At 44.1% G+C, this 21,951-nt stretch overlaps 1 protein-coding gene across 3 annotated transcripts in view; it reads left to right on the top strand.

The window, feature by feature from the left end:
• The window catches only part of snx29 (sorting nexin 29), a 110,852-nt gene extending 90,201 nt beyond the window's left edge, over window positions 1-20,651 (top strand). For all 3 annotated transcript variants that reach the window (XM_014179669.3, XM_014179668.3, XM_014179667.3), the window contains 2 exons: window positions 11,198-11,337; window positions 18,985-20,651. In XM_014179669.3, the coding sequence (XP_014035144.3) occupies window positions 11,198-11,337; window positions 18,985-19,114 (270 nt within the window). In that variant the 3' untranslated portion in view covers window positions 19,115-20,651. The remainder of the gene's footprint in view (window positions 1-11,197; window positions 11,338-18,984) is intronic.
• The last annotated feature ends 1,300 nt before the right edge of the window (window positions 20,652-21,951 follow it).

Below are 21,951 nucleotides of genomic sequence, written 5' to 3' on the forward strand. Positions count from 1 at the left end.
GTTATCCTCATTGAGAAGCCAGAGCTAACAACCTTACACACCGAGGACCCTGGGTCATCATGCCTGCTAAACACACACATACACACACACACACACACACACACACACACACATACATACACACACACACACACACACACACACACACACACACACACACACACACACACACACACACACACACACACACACACACACACACACAATACCTGATCCTGAGAGAGAGAGAGGAGAGAGAGAGAGAGAGACGTGTAGCTAATCTTGTCAGTTGGCGACAGCATGGGACAGTATATAAAGGAAGCTAATTCTAATAGCCACCCATATTATGCATCTGCGTTAGCTTGCAGGATCAGGTGTATGGATCATGGAATGGAATACAGGTAGGGTTGTGTGATGAAATGTTAATACATCTCAGTTTTGTGATGTCAAGCACCATAACTGCCAGTGTACGTAAGAATCACAGCTCGATGTATTACCACGGCAACATTATCTGAGCATTACTCGGCCTCCTGATGTCTCTGAGAATCTCCTAACTGCATTGACATAGCATCACAAACACACACACACACCTGCCACTGACAGCCCCTAAACAGCTGATTTGTCAAGGGCTCGGCTGGCAAAACACGCTAAATGTTTCCGAGCGCACCTGTCACATCCGTCCTGATGGACACCATTGCCATGACTGCGGAAGGAAGAATGATGACATCAAAGGCTGCGACTGTCTGTCTGCTCTGCTCTGCTCCCACTTCCCAGAGTTCAACTGTCAGGGTTTCTCGTCTCAGATTCACAGAGAATTCTTATTGCTTTGATGGAGGTTTTTCCTGTCTCTCTAGTTCTCTGTCTCTCTCTCACTCTGCCATCTTTCCTACCCATGTTCCTTTCATTTGGATCAAATCAGTCAATTTTTCAATTGCTGCTTTCCTCTTCCTCCCCTACTGGGCTGCTTTGTAGAGGCAGTGTTATGGGGTTCCACCAAATCAGAGCGCTGTTAGAGACTAGGGAACTGTCTACTGTCCTACTCTCATCATTTTTTAAACAACATTTGATCTTTCTGATGATAATAAGATCGTATAAGATCGTTATGATCTGTAATATTACAGTACTTGGAGGGCTGTAAAAGTCAGGGCTGGCGTTTCACCTTGAGCGACAGAACAGGAGAGCTAAGTGAATAATTAACCAGTAAACGTGGAATCATTTATGAATCTTGTATGTTGTGTTCACATGTAACATTCAATATGCATGTCTAATGCCTTTAATGATGGCAAAGAGACATTGTTGAGGTCTTGTATGAACATTCCTGAATTACTTGTGATCTTTTATGCATCAGTTGCACGGCGGTTTGTGTGTATAAGTGTTTTCATAGGAGCAGTCTTTGAGGAGTTTCTTTGCGTGCCATAATCATAAGTCAATGTGGTGGCCTGATTTCTATTCTACAGTATCTCACTGATGTTTTTGTATTTTAGTCTACACTTCCTGTTTGTGACATTAGTTAACCTTGTTTTGTAACTATCTTTATAGTTCGCATCTCTTTGTTTATCCTCTCTGGGCTGGGCGGCAGTATTTTCACCTTCGGATGAAAAGCGTGCCCAGAGTAAACTTCCTGCTACACAGGCCCAGAAGCTAAGATATGCATATTATTAGTATATTTGGATAGAAAACACTCTGAAGTTTCTAAAACTGTTTGAATGATGTCTGTGAGTATAACAGAACTCATATGGCAGGTGACAACCTGAGAAAAATCCAACCAGGAAGTGGGAAATCTGAGGTTTGTAGTTTTTCAAGTGATTGCCTATCCAATATACAGTGTAAATTTGGTCAGATTGCACTTCCTAGGGCTTCCACTAGATGTCAACAGTCTTTAGAACGTTGTTTCAGGCTTCTATTGTGAAAGGGGAGCGAATAAGAGCTGTTTGAACCAGTGGTCTGGCTGAAAGCCTTTAGTTTAGTCACGCGTGCGGCCTTGTGCACAAGCTCCGTTCCCTTTCATTTCTAAAGACAAAGGAATTGTCCGGTTGGAATATTATTGAAGATTTATGATAAAAACATCCTAAAGATTGATTCTATACATGGTTTGACATGTTTTTACAAACTGTAATGGAACCTTTTTGACTTTTCGTCTGGACTTAGTGCCCGCGCCTTGTGCATTTGGAATAGTGAACTAAACGCGCGAACAAAAAGGAGGTATTTGGACATAAAGATTAACTTTATCGAACAAAACGAGCATTTATTGTGGAACTGGGATTCCTGGGAGTGCATTCCGAAGAAGATCATCAAAGGTAAGTGAATATTTATAACACTATTTCTGACTTTTACTTATTCCGCAACATGGCGGGTATCTGTATGGCTTGTTTTGGTGGCTGAGCACTGTACTCAGATTATTGCATGCTGTGCTTTCTCCGTAAAGCTTTTTTGAAATCTGACACAGCGGTTGCATTAAGGAGAAGTGTATCTTTAATTCTATGCATAACACTGGTATCTTTCATCAACGTTTATGATGAGTATTTCTGTAAATTGATGTGGCTCTCTGCAAAATCACCGGATGTTTTGGAAGCAAAATATTACTGAACATAACACGCCAATGTAAACTGAGATTTTGGGATATAAATATGAACTTTATCGAACAAAACATACATGTATTCTGTAACATGAAGTCCTATGAGTGCCATCTGATGAAGATCATCAAAGGTTAGTGATTAATTTTATCTCTATTTCAGCTTTGTGTGACTCCTCTCTTTGGCTGGAAAATGGTGTATGTTTTTTTTGTGACAAGGCGCTGACCTAACATAATCGCATGGTATGCTTTCACCGTAAAGCCTTTTTGAAATCGGACACTGTGGTTGGATTAACAAGAAGTTTATCTTTAAAATGCTGTATAATACTTGTATGAGGAATTTTAATTATAAGATTTCTGTTGTTTGAATTTGGCGCCCTGCACTTTCACTGGCTGTTGTCAAATTGATCCTGTTAACGGGATTTGATCCCTAAGAAGTTATATTATGTATCTTCCAAGCTAAAAATTGTGTGTTTGTGTCATGGCTTGATTGTTGTACCCCTACGGACGATACGTTTCTATTCGCTAAACCCGTCACAAGATTTGCATTTGAGTTCCATCGCAAACATCTCCTTTGAACCTCACAAATCTGTTCATGCCCTACCCATGATCCTTTGCTGGAGCTGTGTTGGCCTACTTTGAGCTCTCGTCGCTTTGCATCCTTCCTCTGTCAGGACTACTCACGTCTGTATCACCGTTCTGTGAATTGGCATGGCCGTGCTTTTGGGTTGCTAGACGTTCTTGTTATATGCCCACCTATCCTCCCCTACCAACCTCCCTCCTATCGTTTCTGTTTTAAGTAACCTACTGTCTTAATCTGTGATTGAAATGCACTGTATACAAAATCGTGTACTGCACATGAAAAAAATACACTTTTTCATGTGCCTGTCACGAATTTTCAATAAGCAATTTGTGTCTATTTTACAATAATCTGTGATACTGAGTTGTGCATACTGTTCCCTCTGATCTTGAGATTTGTCCTCTGTCTCACTTTGACTGCGTTGTTCACTTGTGTCGCCATTCTCTCAATGTCTGTACACACATGTGGATAGACATGCCCGTGTGTATCTGTCTGAGTTGTCTTGTAAATTGATGTAACATGCCTCATAGCGGACAGGTGTAGCCAGTGGCGATCCTATCTATAGCAATATCTCCCTGTGTCTGTGCCTTCAGTGTTGTGTTGATATCCATGCCTACCCGAGTGTGTCCCTGTCTTATAGTGAGTTAAATTACAGTAACAGGCCTCATATACAGTAGCAGACAGGTGAACACTGGTGGGATAAGAATAGTTCATGTCTTTATATGTGTACATATAAACATACACCTCCATAGTGTCATCACTGTGTTGATGTCCATGTGTGGGGAGTGTATGTGAGTCCCTGTCGTATAGTGAGATGTATTATACTAAAATGAGTCATCTGGAACAGACAGGTTAGGGACGGTGGCAAACAAAGAACTACAGGGCTATATTTGCCTCTATCTGTGTCTCTACGCTACTGTCATACGCGTGTGTGCGTCCGTCCGTCTGTCCATCAGTCAGTGGGCTGTAGCAGGTTTGCCTTGAAACAGCAGGTGAGGATGGTACCTATAACTAGAGCTGTACAACAAAATCGTGTTCATATCCTGGTGTAAGCAGTTTTGATGTTGATGTGGCGTTACTTTGTGTAACTGAAGACCAGCTGTTGTTCATATCTTTTAATATACTGTTCAATCGGGGTGTTGCCTGTGTTTGTTTTACTAACCAGAGTTGAGTGTGATGATGTCACTCAATGTAGAGTAAAACACTCAAAAACATTTAAAACCACACCCATTATTATCATATTTACCAGCATGCACTACTGCAGGTGAATACAACTCAGGAGTTTCAGACCACTGTCTTTGGGAGAAACTAGGCCATCAAAGTAACGCATTATGATAGATATACACTGCTCAAAAAAATAAAGGGAACACTTAAACAACACATCCTAGATCTGAATGAAAGAAATAATCTTATTAAATACTTTTTACATAGTTGAATGTGCTGACAACAAAATCACACAAAAATAATCAATGGAAATCCAATTTATCAACCCATGGAGGTCTGGATTTGGAGTCACATTCAAAATTAAATTGGAAAACCACACTACAGGCTGATCCAACTTTGATGTAATGTCCTTAAAACAAGTCAAAATGAGGCTCAGTAGTGTGTGTGGCCTCCACGTGCCTGTATGACCTCCCTACAACGCCTGGGCATGCTCCTGATGAGGGGGCGGATGGTCTCCTGAGGGATCTCCTCCCAGACCTGGACTAAAGCATCCGCCAACTCCTGGAAAGTCTGTGGTGCAACGTGGCGTTGGTGGATGGAGCGAGACATGATGTCCCAGATGTGCTCAATTGGATTCAGGTCTGGGGAACGGGCGGGCCAGTCCATAGCATCAATGCCTTCCTCTTGCAGGAACTGCTGACACACTCCAGCCACATGAGGTCTAGCATTGTCTTGCATTAGGAGGAACCCAGGGCCAACCGCACCAGCATATGGTCTCACAAGGGGTCTGAGGATCTCATCTCGGTACCTAATGGCAGTCAGGCTACCTCTGGCGAGCACATGGAGGGCTGTGCGGCCCCCCAAAGAAATGCCACCCCACACCATGACTGACCCACCGCCAAGCCGGTCATGCTGGAGGATGTTGCAGGCAGCAGAACTTTCTCCACGGCGTCTCCAGACTCTGTCACGTCTGTCATGTGCTCAGTGTGAACCTGCTTTCATCTGTGAAGAGCACAGGGCGCCAGTGGCGAATTTGCCAACCTTAGTGTTCTCTGGCAAATGCCAAACGTCCTGTACGGTGTTGGGCTGTAAGCACAACCCCCACCTGTGGACGTCGGGCCCTCATTCCACCCTTATGGAGTCCGTTTCTGACCGTTTGAGCAGACACATGCACATTTGTGGCCTGCTGGAGGTCATTTTGCAGGGCTCTGGCAGTGCTCCTCCTTGCACAAAGGCGGAGGTAGCGGTCCTGCTGCTGGGTTGTTGCCCTCCTACGGCCTCCTCCACGTCTCCTGATGTACTGGCCTGTCTCCTGGTAGTGCCTCCATGCTCTGGACACTACGCTGACAGACACAGCAAACCTTCTTGCCACAGCTCGCATTGATGTGCCATCCTGGATGAGCTGCACTACCTGAGCCACTTGTGTGGGTTGTAGACTCCGTCTCATGCTACCACTAGAGTGAAAGCACCGCCAGCATTCAAAAGTGACCAAAACATCAGCCAGGAAGCATAGGAACTGAGAAGTAGTCTGTGGTCTCCACCTGCAGAACCACTCCTTTATTGGGGGTGTCTTGCTTATTGCCTATAATTTCCACCTGTTGTCTATTCCATTTGCACAACAGCATGTGAAATTTATTGTCAATCAGTGTTGCTTCCTAAGTGGACAGTTTGATTTCACAGAAGTGTGATTGACTTGGAGTTACATTGTGTTGTTTAAGTGTTCCCTTTATTTTTTTGAGCAGTATATATACAGTACCAGTCAAAAGTTTGGACACACCTACTCATTCAATGGTTTTTCTTTATTTTTACTATTTTCTAAATTGTAGAATAATAGTGAAGACATCCAAACTACAATATCACATATGGAATCATGTAGTAACCAAAAAAGTGTTAAAATCAAAATATATTTTAGATTTTCAAAGTACCCACTCTTTGCCTTGATGACAGCTTTGCACACTCTTGGCATTCTCTCAACCAGCTTCATGAGGTAGTCACCTGGAATGCATTTCCATTAACAGGTGTGCCTTGTTAATTTGTGGAATTTCTTTCCTTCTTAATGCATTTGAGCCAATCAGTTATGTTGTGACAAGGTAGGAGTGGTATACAGAAGATAGCCCTATTTGGTAAAAGTCCAAGTCCATATTATGGCAAGAACAGCTCAAATAAGCAAAGAGAAACGACAGTCCATCATTACTTTAAGACATGGTCAGTCAATCCGGGAAATAAAAAAAATTCTGAAAGTTTCTTCAAGTGCAGTCGCAAAAACCATCAAGTGCTATGATGAAACTGGCTCTCATGAAAACCGCCACAGAAAAGTTCTGTTTGCAGCCCAAATAAATGCTTCACAGAGTTCAAGTAACAGACACATCTCAACTTCAACTGTTCAAAGGAGACTGCGTGAATTGCCCTTCATGATCGAATTGCTGCAAAGAAACCACTACTAAAGGACAACAATAATAAGAAGAGACTGGCTTGGGCCAAGAAACACGAGCAATGGACATTAGAACGGTGGAAATCTGTCCTTTGGTCTGATGAGTCCAAAGTAGGTGAATGGATGATCTCCATATGTGTGGTTCCCACCGTGAAGCATGGAGGACGAGGTGTGATGGTGTGGGTGTGCTTTGCTGGTGACACTGTCAGTGATTTATTTACAATTCAATGCACACTTAACAAGCATGGCTACCACAGCATTCGGCAGCAATACTCCATCCCATCTGGTTTGCGCTTAGTGGGACTATAATTTGTTTTTCAACAAGGCAATGACCCAAAACACACCTTCAGCCTGTTAAAGGGCTATTTGACCAAGACGGAGAGTGATGGAGTGCTGCATCAGGGGAAGGAAAAGCAGCCAACAAGTGCTCAGCATATGTGGAAACTCCTTCAAGACTGTTGGAAAAGCATTCCTCATTAAGCTGTAATAATGCTGTTTTACGATCTCCTAACCAATTGTGCTATTGTGTGTGTTTTTTCATGTTATTTGTAACTTATTTTGTACACAATGTTTCTGCCACCTTGTCTTATGACCGAAAAGAGCTTCTAGATATCAGGACAACGATTACTCACCCCGTACTGGAGGAATACTTTTTCTTTAACGAATTGGATGGGAAGGATTTACTTCAGACGCCCGAAAAGGCCCTGATCCCCGTCATTCGCAGGAGAAAGAGACTGAGATGTCGGGGACGAAGGTCTGGGTGCCTTATAAGGATCAGACAACGATTGGGTAATCTGCCTTTGGAATCGGTCCTATTAGCCAACGTACAATCATTGGATAATAAAAGAGACGAGCTACAAGCACATATATCCTACCAACAGGACATTAAAAACTGTAATATCTTATGTTCCACCGAGTCGTGGCTGAACGACAACATGAATAACATACAGCTGGCGGGTTTCAAGCTTTTTCGGCAGGATAGAACAGCGGCCTCTGGTAAGACAAGGGGTGACGATCTATGTATATTTGTAAACAACCCCTGGTGCACAAAAGGGAGTCTCAAGGTTTTGCTCGCCGGAGGTAGAGTATATCATGATAAGCTGTAGACCACACTATTTACCAAGAGAGTTTTCATCTATATTCTTTGTAGCTGTCTATTTACCACCACAAACCGATGCTGGCACTAAGACCGCACTCAATGAGCTGTATACGGCCATATGCAAACAGGAAAACGCTCATCCAGAGGCGGCGCTCCTAGTGGCCGGGGACTTTAATGCAGGGAAACTTATATCTGTTTTACCTAATTTCTACCAACATGTTAAATGTGCAACCAGAGGGGAAAAAAACTCTAGACCACCTTTACTCCACACACAGAGACGCATACAAAGCTTTCCCTCGACCTCCATTTGGAAAATCTGACCATAACTGTATCCTCCTGATTCCTGCTTACAAGCAAAAACTAAAGCAGGAAGTACCAGTGACTCGGTCAATAAGAAAGTGGTCAGATGAAGCAGATGCTAAGCTACAGGACTGTTTTCCTAGCACAGACTGGAATATGTTCCAGGATTCTTCCGTTGGCATTGAGGAGTACACCACATCAGTCACTGGCTTCATCAATAAGTACATCCTCCCCACAGTGGCCGTACGTACATACCCCAACCATAAGCCATGGATTACAGGCAACATCCGCACTGAGCTAAAGGGTAGAGCTGCTGCTTTCAAGGAGCGGGACTCTAACCCGGAAGCTTATAAGAAATCCAGCTATGCCCTTCGACGAACCATCAAACAGGCAAAGCCTCAATACAGGAAAAAGATTGAATCGTACTACACCAGCTCCGACGCTCGTCGGATGTGATAGGGCTTGCAAACTATTACAGACTACAAAAGGAGGCCCAGCCACGAGCTGCCCAGTGACACAAGCCTACGAGACTAGCTAAATTATTTATATGCTCGCTTCAAGGCAAGTAACACTGAAACATGCATAAGAGCATCAGCTGTTCCGGACAACAGTGTGATCACGCTCTCCGTAGCCGATGTGAGTAAGGTCAACATTCACAAGGCCGCAGGGCCAGACGGATTACCAGGACGTGTACTCTGAGCATGCACGGACAAACTGGCAAGTGTCTTCACTGACATTTTAAACCTGTCCCTGACTGAGTCTGTAATACCAACATGTTTCAAGCAGACCACCATAGTCCCTGTGCCCAAGAACACTAAGGTAACCTGCCTAAATGACTACCGACCCGTAGCACTCACATCTGTAGCCATGAAGTGCTTTGAAAGGCTGGTCATGGCTCACATCAACACCATTAATCCAGAAACCCTAGACCCACTCCAATTTTCATACCGCCCCAACATATCCACAGATGATGTAATCTCTATTGAACTCAACACTGCCCTTTCCTACCTGGACAAAAGGAACACCTATGTGAGAATGCTATTCATTGACTACAGCTCAGCGTTCAACACCATAGTGCCCTCTAATCTCATCACTAAACTATGGACCCTGGGACTAAACACCTCCCGCTGCAACTGGATCCTGGACTTCCTGACGGGCCGCCCTCAGGTGGTAAGGGTAGGTAACATCACATCTGACACGCTAATCTTTAACACAGGGGCCCCTCAGGAGTGTGTGCTCATTCCCCTCCTGTACTCCCTGTTCACTCATGACTGCATGGCCAGGCACGACTCCAACACCATCATCAAGTTTGCAGATGACATAACAGTGGTAGGCCTGATCACCGACAACAATGAGTCAGCCTATAGGGAAGAGGTCAGAGCCCTGGCCGTGTGGTACCAGGACAATAACCTCTCCCTCAATGTGATCAAGACAAAGGAGATGATTGTGGACTACAGGAAAAGGAGGATCGAGCACGCCCCCATTCTCATCGACAGGGCTGTAGTGGAGCAGGTTGAGAGCTTCAAGTTCCTTGGCGTCCACATCACCAACAAACGTACATGGTCCAAGCCCACCAAGACAGTCGTGAAGAGAGCACGACAAAGCCTATTCCCCCTCAGGAGACTGAAAAGATTTGGCATGGGTCCTCAGATCCTCAAAAGGTTCTACAGCTGCACCATCAAGAGCATCCTGACGGGTTGCATCACTGCCTGGTATGGCAACTGCTCGGCCTCCGACTGCAAGGCACTACAGAGGGGTGTGAGTACGGCCCAGTATATCACTGGGGCCAAGCTTCCTGCCATCCAGGACCTCTATACCACGGGTTTCAGAGGAAGGCCCTAAAAATTGTCAAAGACTCCAGCCACCCTAGTCATAGACTGCTCTCTCTGCTACAGCATGGCAAGCGGTACCGGAGCGCCAAGTCTAGGTCCAAAAGGCTTCTTAACAGCTTCTACCCCCAAGCCATAAGACTCCTGAACAGCTAATCAAAGGGCTACCCAGACCCCTCTTTTACGCTGCTGCTACTCTTTGTTTATTATCTATGCATAGTCATTTTAACTCTACCTACATGTACATATTACCTCAATTACCTCGACTAACCGGTGCCCCAGCACATTGACTCTGTACCGGTACCCCCTGTATATAGCCTCGCTATTGTTATTTTACTGCTGCTGTTTAATTATTTGTTTCTTTTATTTTCTATATTTTACTTATTAATTTTTTACTTAACACTTTTTTTTTTCTTAAGACTTCTTAAAGCATTGTTGGTGAGCATTTCACTGTAAGGTCTACTACACCTGTTGTATTCGGCGCATGTGACATAGAATTTGATTTACTATATATAAATAAAATGTTTTGTCCTAAAGTGTTTTATTTGAATGATAACACATTTACTTAAGCACTCACTCACATGTAACTTAAGTGAATGAGTGTAACAACCGTGTCTGTCTAACAAACATAGCCATTGGTGGCAAGCTAGAAAAAGTAGTAGACTGCTAGAGTAAAATTCTAAAGTGTTAAATTCACGATATCTTTGAACATCATAGCAGTGTACCTTTCACACTGAGTTGTAAAATGTAAATGCCACTGGTGTTGAAAAGTATCAGTTGGACAACACTCAGAGTTGTCGTCACCTACTGTAATAGTATCTACACCATTGGAGTAAGGAAAAGCACACTATGACAGTGTTAAAAGAGCAACGCTTTGAAAAGTGTTAATTTAAAAATGTTCTGATGGTTCTCATATATAAACTTCTAAAGTGTTACATTGTACACCCACAGTTTTCAATTTTGACATCCACAGAGCATAGGGGCTAGAGACAAGGACTGAGAGAGGCTCAGTGTGTCACTGAGTGAGAGTGAGAGAGACAGAGAAAGTGGGGTGTTACATTTCCATGCAAACAAACCATTAAATGAGACATGGCAGCTGGGACCTTATCTAATCTGACAGCTGGCATCATTCTCCACCCACTTACCCTACACACTTATCTATAACTCGTACCTGTACTTTCCCTCTCATTCTGTAAGGTACAGTTTTAATGTCTCCCTTGTCTCTGTCCTCTCTTCTCCTTAGGATGCCAAGTTTGTAGAGGAGCGTAGGAAACAGCTCCAGTCGTACCTGAGGATGGTGTTGAACAAGCTGATCCAGACCCTGCCAGAGTTCTCTGCTAAACCCACCAAGGAGACCCTGCTGCAGCTGCTGCCATTCTGCCAGTGAGTGACCCCACTGTCTGTGTGTGTGTGTGTGTGTGTGTGTGTGTGTGTGTGTGTGTGTGTGTGTGTGTGTGTGTGTGTGTGTGTGTGTGTGTGTGTGTGTGTGTGTGTGTGTGTGTGTGTGTGTGTGTGTGTACATGCGTCGGAGTGTTTTATTTATTTTTATTTCACCTTTATTTAACCAGCTAGGCAAGTTGAGAACAAGTTCTAATTTACAATTGCGACCCGGCCAAGATAAAGCAAGCAGTTTGACACATACAACAACACAGAGTTACACATGGAGTAAAACAAACATAGTCAATAATATAGTAGAAAAATAAGTCTATATACAAAGTGAGCAAATGAGGTGAGATAAGGGAGGTAAAGGCAATAAAGGCCATGGTGGGGAAGTAAATACCATTTAGCAAGTAAAACACTGGAATGGTAGATTTGCAGTGGAAGAAAGTGCAAAGTAGAAATATAAATAATGGGGTGCAAAGGAGCAAAATAAATACAGTAGGGCAAGAGGTAGTTGTTTGGGCTAAATTATAGATGGGCTATGTACAGGTGCAGTAATCTGTGAGCTGCTCTGACAGCTGGTGCTTAAAGCTAGTGAGGGAGATAAGTGTTTCCAGTTTTAGAGATTTTTGTAGTCATTGGCAGCAGAGAACTGGAAGGAGAGGTGGCCGAAGGAGGAATTGGCTTTGGGGGTGACCAGAGAGATATACCTGCTGGAGCGCGTGCTACAGGTGGGTGCTGCTATGGTGACCAGCGAGGCTGAGATAAGGGGGAACTTTACCTAGCAGGGTCTTGTAGATGACCTGGAGCCAGTGGGTTTGGCGACGAGTATGAAGCGAGGGCCAGCCAACGAGAGCGTACAGGTCGCAGTGGTGGGTAGTATATGGGGCTTTGGTGACAAAACGGATGGCACTGTGATAGACTGCATCCAATTTATTGAGTAGGGTATTGGAGGCTATTTTGTAAATGACATCGCCGAAGTTGAGGATCGGTAGGATGGTCAGTTTTACGAGGGTATGTTTGGCAGCATGAGTGAAAGATGCTTTGTTGCGAAATAGGAAGCCAATTCTAGATTTAACTTTGGATTGGAGATGTTTGATGTGAGTCTGGAAGGAGAGTTTACAGTCTAACCAGACACCTAGGTATTTGTAGTTGTCCACATATTCTAAGTCAGAACCGTCCAGAGTAGTGATGCTGGACGGGCGGGCAGGTGCAGGCAGCGATCGGTTGAAGAGCATGCATTTAGTTTTACTTATATTTAAGAGCAGTTGGAGGCCACGGAAGGAGAGTTGTATGGCATTGAAGCTCGTCTGGAGAGTAGTTAACACAGTGTCCAAAGAAGGGCCAGAGGTATACAGAATGGTGTTGTCTGCGTAGAGGTGGATCAGAGAATCACCAGCAGCAAGAGCGACATCATTGATGTATACAGAGAAAAGAGTCGGCCCAAGAATTGAACCCTGTGGCACCCCCATTGAGACTGCCAGAGGCCCGGACAACAGGCCCTCCGATTTGACACACTGAACTCTATCAGAGAAGTAGTTGGTGAACCAGGCGAGGCAATCATTTGAGAAACCAAGGCTGTTGAGTCTGCCGATGAGGATGTGGTGATTGACAGAGTCGAAAGCCTTGGCCAGGTCAATGAAAACGGCTGCACAGTATTGTTTCTTATCGATGGCGATTAAGATATCGTTTAGGACCTTGAGCGTGGCTGAGGTCCATGACCAGCTCGGAAACCAAATTGCATTGTGGAGAAGTTGCGGTGGGATTCGAAATGGTTGGTAATCTGTTTGTTGACTTGGCTTTCGAAGACTTTAGAAAGGCAGGGTAGGATAGATATAGGTCTGTAGCAGTTTGGGTCAAGAGTGTCCCCCCCTTTGAAGAGGGGGATGACCGCAGCTGCTTTCCAATCTTTGGGAATCTCAGACGACACGAAAGAGAGGTTGAACAGGCTGGTAATAGGGGTTGCAACAATTTCGGCAGATCATTTTAGAAAGAAAGGGTCCAGATTGTCTAGCCCGGCTGATTTGTAGGGGTCCAGATTTTGCAGCTCTTTCAGAACATCAGCTGACTGGATTTGGGAGAAGGAGAAATGGGGAAGGCTTGGGCGAGTTGCTGTGGGGGGTGCAGTGCTGTTGACCAGGGTAGGGGTAGCCAGGTGGAAAGCATGGCCAGCTGTAGAAAAATGCTTATTGAAATTCTCAATTATAGTGGATTTATCCGTGGTGACAGAGTTTGAGTTTGTGAGTTTGTGTTGCAGTTTGCAGTTTTTGAGTTTGTGTTGCAGGAAGCAAATTTCTGCGAAAAAGCTAGCCTTGGCTTTTCTAACTGCCTGTGTATATTGGTTTCTAACTTCCCTGAAAAGTTGCATATCACGGGGGCTGTTCGATGCTAATGCAGAATGCCACAGGATGTTTTTGTGTTGGTTAAGGGCAGTCAGGTCTTGAGAGAACCAAGGGCTATATCTGTTCCTGGTTCTAAATTTCTTGAATGGGGCATGCTTATTTAAGATGATGAGGAAGGCATTTAAAAAAAATAACCAGGCATCTTCTACTGAAGGGATGAGGTCAATATCCTTCCAGGATACCCGGGCCAGGTCGATTAGAAAGGCCTGCTCGCTGAAGTGTTTTAGGGAGCGTTTGACAGTGATGAGTGGAGGACATTTGACCACTGACCCATTACGGATGCAGGCAATGAGGCAGTGATCGCAGAGATCTTGGTTGAAAACAGCAGAGGTGTATTTGGAGGGCAAGTTGGTTAGGATGATATCTATGAGGGTGCCCGTGTTTACGGCTTTGGGGTGGTACCTGGTAGGTTCATTGATAATTTGTGTGAGATTGAGGGCATCAAGCTTAGATTGTAGGATGGCTGGGGTGTTCAGCATGTCCCAGTTTAGGTCACCTAGCAGCACGAGCTCTGAAGATAGATGGGGGACAATCAGTTCACATATGGTGTCCAGAGCACAGCTGGGGGCAGAGGGTGGTCTATAGCAGGCGGCAACGGTGAGAGACTTGTTTTTAGAGAGATGGATTTTTAAAAGTAGAAGTTCAAATTGTTTGGGTACAGACCTGGATAGTAGGACAGAACTCTGCAGGCTATCTCCGCAGTAGATTGCAACACTGCCCCCGTTGGCCGTGTGTGCATTGTCAGATAGGGAAAACAGGCATTTCACAAAGTGCTTCATAATAATACATTGCCTGATACATCTGTGTGCGAGTGCGATAGATAATGGAAATGTTTTGTGAACACCTTGAAAGTGACTTCTTGTGCCAGCCCAGTCATAGGTTCCAGTCATTTCCTGCATCATTCACACCGATTGAGGCTGTGACCGCTCGGTGAGCACGACCAATCACAGATCCCAACAAGAATTCTGTCCTGTAGCAGCTCATAGTCATAACACAGAGGTTCTAAAACGCTGAGATAAAATTATCAAATCAAATTTGATTAGTCACATGCTCCGAATACAACAGGTTGTAGACCTTACCGTGAAATGCTAACTTAAAAGCCCTTAAACAACAATGCAGTTGATTTTACTAAAGTAAAAAATGAAAAAATGATGAGGCTGTATACAGGGGTACCGATTCCGAGTCAATGTTCGGTGGTACATGTTAGTCGAGGTCATTTGTACATGTAGGTAGGGGTAAAGTGACTATGCATAGATAATAAACAGAGAGTAGCAGCAGTGTAAAAACAAAGGGTGGGTGGGTGTCAATACAAATAGTCCAGGTGGCAATTTGATTAATTGTTCAGCAGTCTTATGGCTTGGGGGTAGAAGCTGGTAAGGAGCCTTTTGGACCTAGAATTGGCACTCCGGTACCGCTTGCTATGTGGTAGCAGAGAGAACAGTCTATGACTCTGGTGACTGGAGTCTAAGACCACCTATTATATAGGTCCTGGATGGCAGGAAGCTTGGCCCCAGTGATGTACTGGGTTGTACGTACTACCCTATGTAGTGCCTTACGGTCGGATGTCGAGCAGTTGCCATACCAGGAGGTGATGCAACCAGTTAGGATGCTATCGATGGTGCAGCTGTAGAACTTTTTGAGGATCTGGGGACCCATGCCAAATCTTTTCAGTCTCCTGAGGGGGAAAAGGTGTTGTCGTGCCCTCTTCATGACTTTCTTGGTGTGTTTGGACCATGGTAGTTTGTTGGTGATGTGGACACCAAGGAATTTAAACTCTCGACCCGCTCCATTACAGCCCCGTCGATGTGAATGGGGGCGTGTTCGGCCCTCCTTTTCCTGTAGTCCACGATAATATCCTTTGTCTTGCTCACATTGAGGGAGAGGTTGTTGTCCTGTCACCACACTGCCAGGTCTCTGACCTCCTCCCTATAGGGAGGAGGTCTTCGTTGTCGGTGATCAGGCCTACCACCGTTGTGTCATCTGCAAACTTAATGATGGTGTTGGATTCGTGCCTGGCCACACAGTTGTGGGTGAACAGGGAGTACAGGAGGGGACTAAGCACGCACCCATAAGGTGCCCCCGTGTTGAGGATCAGCATGGCAGATGTTTTGTTGCCTACCCTTACCACCTGGGGGCGGGCCGTCAGGAAGTCCAGGATCCAGTTGCAGAGGGAGATGTCTTGTCCCTGGGTCCATAGCTTAGTGATGAGCTTTGTGGGCATTATGTTGTTGAACGCTGAGCTCTAGTCAATGAACAGCATTCTCACATAGGTGTTCCTTTTCTCAAGGTGGGAAAGGGCAGTGTGGAGTACGATTGAGATTGCGTCTTCTGTGGATCTGTTGGGGCGGTATGCGAATTGAAGTGGGTCTAGGGTTTCCGGGATGATGGTGTTTGATGTGAGCCATGACCAGCCTTTCAAAGCACTTCATGGCTACCAACGTGAATGCTATGGGGCGGTAGTCATTTAGGCAGGTTAACTTCACTTACTTGGTCACAGGGACTATGGTGGGTATTACATACTCGGTCAGGGAGAGGTTGAAAATGTCAGTGAAGACACTTGCCTGTTGGTCCGCGCTTGCTCTGAGTACACGGCCTGGTAATCCGTCTGGCCCCGCAACCTGGTGAATGTTGACCTGTTTAAAGGTCTTGCTCACATCGGCTACGGAGAGCGTGAACACACAGTTGTCTGGAACAGCTGGTGCTCTCATGCATGCTTCAGTGTTACTTGCCTCAAAGCGAGCATAAAAGGCATTTAGGTTTCCCTGCATTAAAGTCCACAGCCACCAGGAGCGCCGCTTCTGGATGAGCATTTTCTTGTTTGCTTATGGCCTTATACAGCTCGTTGAGTGCGGTCTTCGTGCAAGCGTCGGTTTGTGGTGGTAAATAGACGGCTACAAAAAATATAGATGAAAACTCTCTTGGTAGATAGTGTGGTCTACAGCTTATCATGAGGTACTCTACCTCAGGCGAGCAATACCTTGAGACTACCTTAATATTAGACATCGTGCACCAGCTGTTATTGACAAATAGACACACACCCTCACCCCTCATCTTACCAGACGTAGCTTTTCTGTCCTTCCGATGCACAGAAAACCCTGCCAACTGTATATTATCCATGTCATTGTTCAGCAACGACTCAGTGAAACATAAGATATTACAGTTTTTAATGTCCTGTTGGTATGATAGTCTCGAACGGAGCTCATCCAGTTTATTCTCCAGTAATTGCACGTTGGTATCAAGTATGAAGGTAAGACCCAGATACAGACCACGTCGAATAAACAATAGTTTAACGATCCAATAGGGGCAGGCAATAGACAGGTCAAGGCAGGCAGGTTTCAGTAAACCAGAGGTGAGGCAACGGTACCGGACGGCAGGCAGGCTCAGGATAAGCAGCGGTCAAAAATCCAGTGTTGGGCAAAGGTACAGGTTGGTAGTGTGAGGGAAAAATGATGTATTCACTTTATTTGTTGGATATGTAACACTTATTTACTTAACAAACAGTAAGATATGTCTCTCCTGCTAATGCTGAGTTTTATGGTGTCCACTCTAGCTTCCTGCAGCTAGTCTGGGTGTCGTGGACATTGATTGACCTGGTGATAAAACCTACAGCTGGCATTCCAGTGACAGGATGTGGGGTGATTGTGACTGGGATAGAGAAGAGTAGAACAAAGGCCTCAGTGGTTCTTAGACATCCTGGCATCTAGGAAATTAGGCCAGGGTCAGGGTTTAAGATAACGCCATGGGCAGATAAAGACAGGATGAGCCCAAAGTGGCTCATGGTGCCCCCAATCTATATGGGAAGGGTGGAGCCAGCCATGGTTGAAGCATTTTTAGGTTTGGTATATAAAGACACAGTATTCTCTGTATGGTTCAAGCACTCGGTCCGACAGTCAAGACTTCTGGGCTGGCGGCTTCATTATTTCAATAATGAATCGATATTAAATAAAGATGATTGTTTGAAGAAATGACCAAGTCTCTCTCAGTACTGAATTTCCACAACATTTTTGGCGACGAAGAGGTGATCTGCAACTTCACCTGTTGACCGCTCCTGAAGATCTGGGTAAACTGTGCACAGGGGATCAGAAATTGGGATCTCAGGGTGAACCATGTTTATTATTGAGCAGCTGGACCCGCCTATGATCTGAGAGGTAGTGGTCACGGGTGGATACCAGTACTGAATTTGAATTTCCATGACAGTAGGCAGGCTCAGGGTCAGGCAGAGTGGTCAGGCAGGTGGGCTCGGAGTCAGGACAGGCAAGGGTCAAAATCAGGAGGGCGAGAAAAAAGAGACTGGGAAAAAGCAGGAGCAGAGACAAAACGCTGGTTGACTTGACAAACAAGACGAACTGAGAACGAACAAACAGAGAACACAGGTATATATATATATATATATATATACACACGGGATAATGGGGAAGATGGGCGATACCTGGAGGGGGTGGAGACAATCACAAGGACAGGTGAAACAGATCAGGGTGTGACAGTTGGCTAATAGAATGGATGGTAGAGGCGGGTTACCCACTCGCCGACTAATTCTCACAAGGCATCTTGATCTCCGCCCCATGTATTTCCTTCTTTACTTCATGTGAATGACGGGGGTTTGGGCCTTGTCTGGGAACATTATATCCTTTGAGTCCGACTCATAAAAAATAAATAATAATCTTTGTCCAGTTCGAGGTGAGTAGTCGCTGTTCTGATATCCAGAAGCTCTTTTCGGTCATAGGAGACAGTAGCATCAACAAAATAAGTTATAAACAATGCGAAAAAACACACAAAATATCACAATTGGTTAGGAGCCCGTAAAACGGCAGCCATCCCCTCCAGCGCCATTCTTCTGCTAAATAAAGAGCTAAGTTGATGATATCTACATTAACAGTAGAGCTGTCTTAGCCATTGATGACTCATCCAAAATGGTGACCTTTCTTTTATGAATGACTGAGTGGGCCCCTGGTTAGGAGGGGGCTGAGATGGAGAGTGAGAGATTAGAACCTGATTCTACAAAAGCTGCACTTGTCATCACTCCTTTCTTGGGAGGTGACTCGGTCTCACCTCACCTCAAAAGTGTCGCCCTTAGTGTCAGCAGCCAGCACGTCCTGCCCAAAATGGCACATTCACAGGAACACAGAAAACGCAGTTCAAGTTCTAGCCTCAAGTTCTGGTTGGTGCCAAGAATAAAATAAAAACCCTAAGTGGCATTACTAACCTCTGGTTTCCTTTGCTGAATTCTTGACCTTTTGTCTCCTCCCAGGGACACACCAGTGGCCAGCGAGGGGAGCAGTAAGACAGCCCGTTCCAAAGCCTCGTCACGCTTCCCCAGACTGGGGCGCAACCGCAATCAGGAGGGCCGCAACCCAGAGCCCCAGAGCGGCGACCTCTAACCTCTACCCTCTACACTCTGACCTTTTACCTTTTCTTTGATTTGCTGATACTGAGAGGTACTTCCTGCTCCTGGACTAACTCAGAGCCTGAGAGAGAGACGGACAGTGGAGGTTATGGAGGGGAGAGGCAACAGCAGAACCTTTTATCCTCTATTTCTGGGAACACCAGAGGCTAACTATGCCTGCTATACCACACATGGACTAACTGGGCCTCGGACAGACATTAAAACAAGATGGGAGGACTGTTTCCTAATTTTACTCAGTTTTGTAGTGAAACTGTATCATGGTCATGGTACCTACAGTGTTTTCTAGCTTTTTTTTGCATTGAGGTGTGGGGACTGAGAAAAGTGTTCTTCAAACAAAACTAGCAGGTGTTTTCTTGGTCAATGTCAACATTTCGGTGCCATGTTTTTAATTTTGACATCATCCATTTACCTAACATTAACCAAGGCAATGGGCATTCATCTTTTATATTTATTTAGCCAATCTGTTACCATACGATAATGTGCACAATGACATATTCCATCACACAATTTAAGAACTTTTAATACAAATATTACTGCTGGACTGATTATCCAGCCGTTCCAATGATTGTGGACTGAATGTGACTTAGCAGGAGACTTGACAGTGACTAGATCATAGATGAATGTCTTACAGTTGAGTAACAGTTGAAGAGAGGCCGCTTGATCAAGTGCATGACAAGTAATTTACAGATGCAGTTTGTACACTGCTTTAACTTGTATAAAATAGAAATCCTAAATACATACATATTACTCAAGAATAGTGATTACTTCGGGGGAAAAATAAGAGATTGCTTGTGATGGAAGTTGTTCTTGTGACCGCCCCCCAGTCAGCTGTCCAATCAGAACTGTTAAAATGAGATTTAAACAGGAAGTTGCAGATGATAACACACTGGGGAAGACTGTAAATCAGTATGCACACATCAATAATAGGAGCAAATTATGAAATGATTACCAATCTTATTTTGAAGCACAATTATAAAATATTAATGATAAACAACAAATGTATTTTTTTTTTCATTCACCCTGACTAACAGTGCGGCTGTTTCATATTGTATGTTAAACTTAAAATGGAGAAACAGGACTCTGGTTCTATCTATTCATAACAAAGCACTTCAATTGATCTAGCTGTTCTTTCTACTCAGACGTTAAGTGATGTTGTCGTTGCCACTTCTACAGGACCGCTACTAAGGTTCATTTCCTGTTTGTGTCTCATGACTAGGACCAGGAGTTTTTCCCAGATCATGTGACCTGACCAGGAGAAACTCTGGACCCTAGTTGTAGGCTGTAACTAGAGCCTAGAGTGTTTCCTGGTCATTTCACGACTAGAGCCCAAAGTGTTGCCCTATCATGTCACATGGTCAGGAGAAGGAAAAACTCCTGGCCCTCCACAACTCTACGGTCTTTAGAGGGCTTCTCTTGTACCTTCTGTCCTACCTTTTAGCCTAACAGTCTGCCTTAAAAGACAGTGGCACAGAGAGACTAATGAATAAAGGGGTTCATACTGTACATACATACCAATGGTGTTGTTATTGTGGTATTCTACATATGAAAGTCCAAAGCAGGAACGGATCTGTGACATATTGGTTCTTGATGATTCATTAAGGGCATGAACATTAGAAATGTAAATTAATTGGATCAATGTATTTTTGGGGGAGTATTTTATTAGGATCCCCATTAGCTGTTGCAAAAGCAGCAGTAACTCTTCCTGGGGTCCACACAAAACATGAAACACAACATAGTACAGAACATTAATAGACAAGAACAGCTCAAGGACAGAATTACATCAATTTTTAAACAGAAAGGCACACGTAGCCTACACATCAATACATACACACAAACTATCTAGGTCAAATGACTTGCCTAGTTAAATAAAGGCTAAATAAAGACATCAACGTATATACAGTATGTAGAGTGCCTTCAGAAAGTATTCACACCCCTTGACTTTTTCCACATTTTGATGTGTTATAAAGCGGGATTAAAATCGATTTCATTGTAATTTTTTGTCAACAATCTACACAAAATACTCAAAAGGTCAAAGTGTAAGAAAAATTATATATATTTTTTATTATATGAAAAATAAAACACTAATATATCTTTATTAAATAAGTATTCAACCCCCTGAGTCAATACATGTTAGAATCACCTTTGGCAGTCCTTAACGATTACAAGCGTACCCATAACATGCTGCAGCCACCACCACTATGCTTGAAAATATGGAGAGTGGTACTCAGCAATGTGTTGTATTGGATTTGTCCCAAACATAACACTTTGTATTCAGGACAAGAAGTGAATTGCTTTGCCACATTTTTTGCAGTATTACTTTAGTCCTTGTTGCAAACAGGATGCATGTTTTGGAATATTTTTTATTCTATACAGGCTTCCTTTTCACTCTGTTAATAAGGTTAGTATTGTGGAGTAACTACAATGTTGTTGATCCATCCTCAGTTTTCTCCTTTCACAGCCATTAAACTTTGTATGTGTTTTAAAGTCACCATTGGCCTCATGGAGAAATCCCTGAGTGGTTTCCTTCCTCTCCGACAACTGAGTTAGAAAGGATGCCTGTATCTTTGTAGTGACTGGGTGTATTAATACACCATCCAAAGTTTAATTAATAACTTCACCATGCTCGATTCAATGTCTGCTTCTATTTATTTTTTTTATCTACCAATAGGTGCCTTCTTTGCGAGGCATTGGAAAACCTCCCTGGTCTTTGATTGAATCTGTGTTTGAAATTAACTGCTCGACTGAGGGACTTTACAGATACAGTGCCCTTGACTAATAATGGAACTCTTGGTAAATATGAGCAAAACGGGC

This window comes from Salmo salar, chromosome 28, assembly GCF_965601325.2.
Source record: "Salmo salar chromosome 28, fSalSal1, whole genome shotgun sequence".
Classification (NCBI taxonomy): Eukaryota; Metazoa; Chordata; class Actinopteri; order Salmoniformes; family Salmonidae; genus Salmo; species Salmo salar.